This window comes from Epinephelus moara, chromosome 2, assembly GCF_006386435.1.
Source record: "Epinephelus moara isolate mb chromosome 2, YSFRI_EMoa_1.0, whole genome shotgun sequence".
NCBI lineage: Eukaryota > Metazoa > Chordata > Actinopteri > Perciformes > Serranidae > Epinephelus > Epinephelus moara.
In genome coordinates, this window is record NC_065507.1 from 514,031 (window position 1) to 520,578 (window position 6,548).

General features: G+C 50.0%; 1 protein-coding gene across 3 annotated transcripts in view; it reads left to right on the top strand.

Annotated features, from left to right (window-relative positions):
• Positions 1-6,548, top strand: part of LOC126400038 (diacylglycerol kinase delta-like) — a 37,981-nt gene that overhangs the window by 24,986 nt on the left and 6,447 nt on the right. For all 3 annotated transcript variants that reach the window (XM_050060453.1, XM_050060470.1, XM_050060461.1), the window contains 11 exons: positions 264-425; positions 536-664; positions 738-831; positions 935-1,045; positions 3,802-3,898; positions 4,156-4,263; positions 4,371-4,484; positions 4,558-4,692; positions 5,524-5,696; positions 5,767-5,878; positions 6,068-6,160. In XM_050060453.1, the coding sequence (XP_049916410.1) occupies positions 264-425; positions 536-664; positions 738-831; positions 935-1,045; positions 3,802-3,898; positions 4,156-4,263; positions 4,371-4,484; positions 4,558-4,692; positions 5,524-5,696; positions 5,767-5,878; positions 6,068-6,160 (1,328 nt within the window). The remainder of the gene's footprint in view (positions 1-263; positions 426-535; positions 665-737; positions 832-934; positions 1,046-3,801; positions 3,899-4,155; positions 4,264-4,370; positions 4,485-4,557; positions 4,693-5,523; positions 5,697-5,766; positions 5,879-6,067; positions 6,161-6,548) is intronic.

Genomic DNA, 6,548 nt, shown 5'->3' on the forward strand with positions numbered 1-6,548 from the left:
GATTTATGATATTGGGCTTTATAAATAAAACTGATTGATTGATTGAAAGGTAGACAGGTAAGGTTCAGGGTGACTCTGTGAGGTTTTGTATGAATGTATCGTGTCTTATTGTCAGTGGAAGAACAGGAATTAGTTATATTATATATAATATTGAGAACTTCCTGTCTGCTCTCTGTTGCCTCCTGCAGCCTGTGTTCAGTTACTGTCGTCATTTAAATGTCTCCAGTATTTATCGCTGTATATAACGAAGTATTTGTCTGCAGCCGTGGACGAACAGAACGCTCAGACTCAGCAGCAGCTCTTCTCTCTCAGTCGCGCTGAGGAAGACGAGGGTCTGGTGGAGGAGGAAGAGGAGGAGGAGGTGGAGGAGGACAAGATGTCTCTGCAGTCGTCCTACAGCGCCAAACACCGCAACACACGCAGAGGTCAGTCATACTGATACTAATACTGGTGCTGGTCCTGGTCCTGATACTACTGTTAGCGGTGCTGTCTGACCTGTCTGTCTGTCTGACTCTCTGTCTCTCTGTCTCCTCAGTCAGTAAGACGCCTTGTGAGAAGTTGATCAGTAAAGGCAGCCTGTCATTGGGCAGCTCGGCATCACTTCCTGTCCAGACAGGAAGTAGAGAGAACATGCCCATGCTCAACACAAAGATCCTGTATCCAGGTAAGAATCTCTGGGGGGACTTCTTTATGTCATAATGATGTCATGAGTCTGATGTGTCCTCCTGTGTGTGCAGGTCTCAGAGGGATCTCAGGTTCTCTGTCCAGCAGCTCTGTGATCAGTCGACTGCTGGTCAACGCCGACCCGTTTAGCTGTGACCCCGACAACATGTGAGTCCATCTTTGATTGGTTACCCAGTTACAGGATGACATCATAATCCAGGATTCAATACAACCTGTGTGTGTGTGTGTGTGTGTGTGTGTGTGTGTGCAGGGACTGCTACACTGAGAAGTGCGTCATGAACAACTACTTTGGAATAGGACTGGACGCTAAAATCTCTCTGGACTTCAATAACAAGAGAGACGAACATCCAGAGAAGTGCAGGTACTCACCTCTACACACCTTCACATCATCCACCATCATCTTCCTCTGATCCAGGGTCCGGTCTCAGGTCTTAGGTCTTAGCATCAGGCTGATCAAAGTCCTCCAGACCTCCCTCTGCTCGCTGACATTCCTCCTGGAGGACACCTAGGTGTTCCCAGACCAGATGAGATCTATAATCCTTCCAGTGTGTTCGGGGTCTGCCCCTGGGCCTCCTACCAGCTGGACCAGGAGGATCCTGATCAGATGTTGAACCAACTCAACATGAAGGAGCAGCGGCTCTACTCCGAGCTCCCTCCAGGGGCCGGTTGCACCAACTGGTCTTAAGCCTGGTCTTAAGCTAAGTCGGTCGTAACTTGGCGTTCTAAGTCCGACCTAATAGTTACGCCGGTTGCACCAACAGGGCTTAAGCCTTCTGCTCACTAAGATCGGGCGTAAATCTTACACCTAGTCAAGAGCAGGCGTAAGGTCATTATCAAGCTGCGCTCATGCGCTCTAGAGCGCAGAGAGCGCAACTTGATTATGGCACGTCTCATCCACCGTCTGTATACGAGCGGGCATTTAGACGGGAGAGGATAAGTAGTGACAGATGCAATTGGATATAGCCTATATAATGACGAGGAGCTGATTGAGAGGTTTCACTTCGGTAGGAGAGATCAGTTTGAACTTATTGAAGAGCTGTCACCGGATTTACAGTTTGTGTTGGGCTGCAACGCAGCACTACCACCAGCCTTCCCACCAGGCAGGGGAATCCTCCCCCAATACGTCAACAATGATGTCACTGTAAACTGAGGTTTTCAGGGAGGACCCCCGCCAGTTGGATGATTTTTTTTGGAGGAGATGTATTTTTTGCCTTGCTGAGAAGATCTTTCCACTTCTTCCTCATGTCAGCCTCTGTATGAAGGCAGCCAGAGTCTGAACACGTATTGATGTGTCCCGTTATCTCTGCCCATACCGACTGTTTTTTCTTATTTGTGATGCGTCTCTGTGCTGGCTGTACAGCTTGATTCATTTTCTAATTTCAGTGTCGGTAAAGTTTTTCGTTGAGCCTTCATGTTTTCTTCAAATCTTAAACTGTAAATAAACTGTCAACACAGATGAGAGGGGCTGTCAACTGTCAATTGTCATCTGTCAAGCACACGGGGTGATTCAGCGGTGCGTCATTTAACGTCACCGCGCTCCTCTAGGCAGGCCGGGTGCGACATTCCAGGGGGCATTCACATGGACGCGCACAGCTAAAACCAGCGTAGCTAAGACCAGGCATAAGCCCTGTTGGTGCAACCGGCGTAAGTCCACTCCTTAAGACTGGTCTTAACAAAGACCATCTTAGGAGTTACGACCAGGCGTAGTAAAGACCAGTTGGTGCAGCCGGTTCCTGATGTCTGACTCCTCCCCCTATCTCTAAGGCTGAGCCCAGACACCCTACAGAGGAAACTCATTTCAGACGCTTGTATCTGTGACCTCATTCTTTCAGTCACTACCCAGAGCTCATGACCATAGGTGAGGGTTGGGACAGAGATAGACCAGGAAATCAAGAGCTTCGCCTCTGGCTCAGCTCCCTCTGAACCACGACAACCCAGCGCAGTGCTCGCATCACTGCAGATGCCGCACCAAACCACAGATCCATCTCATGCTCCATTCTACCCTCACTGTGAACAAGACCCTGAGATACTTGAACTCCTTCTCTTGAGGCAGTAACTCTCTCCCAACCCAGAGGGAACAATCCACCGTTCTCCAGCAGAGAACCGTGACCTCAGACTGGGAGGAGCTGATTCTGCAAACTGCCCCAGGTCATGCTGGAGGTCACTGTGTGATGAAGCCAACAGAACCAGGTCATCTGCAAACAACAGAGACAAAATTCTGAGGTCACCAAACTGGACCTCTTCCTCCCCCAGGCTTCACCTTCAGATCCTGTCCATGAATATCACAAACAGGATCAGAGACAAGAATCAGCATTCTCAGTGAGTGTCGTTCCTTCACCAGGGGACTTTGTGCTGAGTGTATAGGCACAGTTCTCAATTTGGTTAGACATGGACCAGATGGTTCCTTGCAGTGAACCTGGTACCCCATAATCCAACAGTACCCCCTCAGAATTCACTTCTATAGGGACATGGTCATAAACAAGTGCTACGGGTGGAGGTGAGCCCAACTATATCAGTCTGGTGCTGCTCCTCCTCCAGCAACATCTCAGTTCCTCCCCCTCCACAGAGGTGATGTTCCACGTCCCTGGAGCCAGTACATGATGCTGGGGGTCAGCACACCTCGATCCCTGCTGCCTGGCCAGCCATGGTGCCTGACCTCAGAGTCTGGCCCCGTGAGAGGTGGGTCCACAGGGTGGCGGGTCTGTGTGAATTTTTGGGCTGTACCCGGCTGAGCCCCACAGGTCAAGGCCTGGCCACCGGACGCTCACTGGCGAGTTCCCCTCCCAGGTCTGGGTGCAGGATGGGGACCCGGTTTGTGAGTCGCTCCCCTGAGACCACTTTGCCTCAGGATGCCCCACCAGGAGCTCCTCCGCCTGACAGCTCAGCTCCCACTGGGTCACACAGACTCCTCCAGCACATGGAGGTGATGACTGCTGGAGGGTCTGTAAACCTGCAGATGTATTATTATTGTTGATTCATAAAAATAGATTTATATTATGCAACTTTTATTCAGACATTAGAACCCAGACTGTTGATGTAGAACTCAGAACACACAGAGAGGTGAATCTGAGTCTGACTTTAGATGAAAGGTTTCAGATGATGTGTATCTGTGTTCAGGAGTCGGACGAAGAACATGATGTGGTACGGAGTTCTGGGAACCAAAGAGCTGCTGCACAGAACCTACAAGAACCTGGAACAGAAGGTTCTACTAGAGGTGAGACACAGAACCGACTGATACTGGGTCTGCTGGTTTAACTGGTTCAGATCAGAATTCACATCATCATCATCATCATCATCATCATCATGAGAGACAAGAGACAAGACAAGAGCTAACACTTCCTCTGTGTGTGTGTGTGTGTGTGTGTGTGTGTGTGTGTGTGTGTGTGTGTGTGTGTGTATGTGTATGTGTATGTGCGTGTGTGTGTGTGTGTGTGTGTGTGAGTGTGTGTGTGTGTGTGTGCGCGCGCGCAGTGTGACGGGCGTCCCATCCCCCTCCCCAGCCTGCAGGGCATTGCTGTATTGAACATCCCGAGTTACGCAGGAGGAACCAACTTCTGGGGAGGAACCAAAGAGGATGATGTGAGAACTGAACCCATCTGTTCCTCACTGCCTGTGATTGGTCACTGTCAGTGTCAGATGATGAGTGATGTCACCTGTCTGTCTGTCTGTCCGTCCGTGTTTCTCAGACGTTTACAGCTCCGTCCTTCGATGATAAGATCCTGGAGGTGGTAGCGGTGTTCGGCAGCATGCAGATGGCCGTGTCCAGAGTCATCAACCTGCAGCACCATCGCATCGCACAGGTGTGTCTGTTTACCTGTCTGTCCGTCCGTCCGTCCGTCCAGCTTGCTGACCCTGTCTGTATCTCGGTTTCAGTGTCGAACTGTGAAGATCACCATCCTGGGTGATGAAGGTGTCCCAGTGCAGGTGGATGGGGAGGCGTGGGTCCAACCTCCAGGTTACATCAACATCATCCACAAGAACAGAACCCAGACCCTGACCAGGGACAGAGTGAGTACAAACCAGACCCTGACCAGAGACCAGACCCTGACCAGGGACAGAGTATAAACCAGACAGGACACCTCCACCTGTAAACAAACTCAGTTCTTACTCTTTCTTTTCTGAATCGCAGGAGGTTTTATATTTTTTTAATGCTCCTCAAGCCAAGAAAACTGACTTAAAATCTGTGACATCATCACAAAGTAATTTGTGGCGTATGCACCACGTGAGCAGCTCCACTGTAATGAATAGGTGCCATCTTGGCATCCAGTATGCAGTTATAATTATATATCTAAGCTTGTAACGTCCTGACTGAACAGTGTTGCCGTGGAAACATTGTGCCCACCCTCTGGTCTCTGCCCCGGTCACTTTGGTGAGTAAGTGGCTTGATAATCAGCCACAAACCCCATTAAGCATTATTAGCTCTGTCACCAGCATCAGCACAGCCAGTGGTGCTAACGATGCTAATGGGGGTTTTTGGCACCAAATAAAGGCGCTTACTCACTGAGATGACAGAGACATCATGATTGAGCGGCGCAGCTAGCAAACTTAGCTCCCATCTGACCCGGGTGGTGCACAGTGCAGAGCAGCTAATGCTAACATTAGCTAACTAGTGGAGACCAGAGAGTGGGCAGTGGGCGCCATGTTTCCACATGTTAACAAAGACTCGAAGGACACGCCTCCTGTATTTCAACTTGTTTAGAGTTTTTTTGTTCTTAATTACAAACGTTGTTCACCTGTTGGTACGTTTGAGGCTGTGATCTCCCCGACACTGAACCACGCCCTCACCGTCATAGTGTGTGTGTGTGTGTGTGTGTGTGTGTGTGTGTGTGTGTGTTTCAGGCGTTCGAGAGCACTCTTAAGTCGTGGGAGGACAAACAGAAGTGTGAGTTTCTTCGGGCCCCACCCCCTCAGCCCCCTCAGCCCCGCCTCTCCTCCCAGCCAGAGATCGTCTCTGAAGATGAGGCATCACTCGTCAGTGAGTTCGGTCAGGCAGCAGGAGCTCTGATTCACAGGTACCATCGTCTCATAGATTAAACTTCATCCTGTTGTATTATGGGATGTTAATGTCCTGTTATGTTTCAGTATCCGTGAGGTTGCTCAGTCTCATCACAGCCTGGAACAGGAACTGGCTCACGCTGTCAACGCTAGCTCGAAGGCCATGGACGTGGTCTACGCCAACTCTAAGAGCTCCGGGGTACGATACACCACTTCCTGCTGTCAGGGTCTCATTAGAACCGGTCTATACACACAGAACAGAACCAGGTCACACAGGAGATGATCTATAAACAAACCTGTGTTCACCTATCAAACAATGAACCTGTGTCTGTCTCTCTGTCTGTCTGTCTGTCTCTTTGTCTGTCTCTCTGTCTGTCTGTCCGTCCAGGCCCTGAGCTGCAGTGTGGTCCTTCAGATGGTCAATAATGTCAAAGCTTTACTCAGTGAGACTGAACTGCTGCTTGCTGGAAAAATGTCCATGGTAACTAACTGTCTAACTGTTTCAGTCTGTCCTCTCCGCATGTCTCAGATAAAAACCACCTCAGAGTGTTTGTGAATCATGAGATATAAAGGTTTTATACATGGCTCCGAGAATAACTTCAGTCTCACATCAGATCTTTCATGATGGAATGACCGAAGTGTTAAGTCTTTACTGACGTGCATTGTATAATTAGCAGAGAACAAAATAACGTAACAACCAAAATCATCAACCCACTGAGGGGCCGCCGCACCAGGAGGAACCCAGGGCCCGCTGCACCACTGCACCAGGAGGAACCCAGGGCCCTCTGCACCAGGAGGAACCCAGGACCCTCTGCACCAGGAGGAACCCAGGGCCCTCTGCACCAGGAGGAACCCAGGGCCCTCTGCAC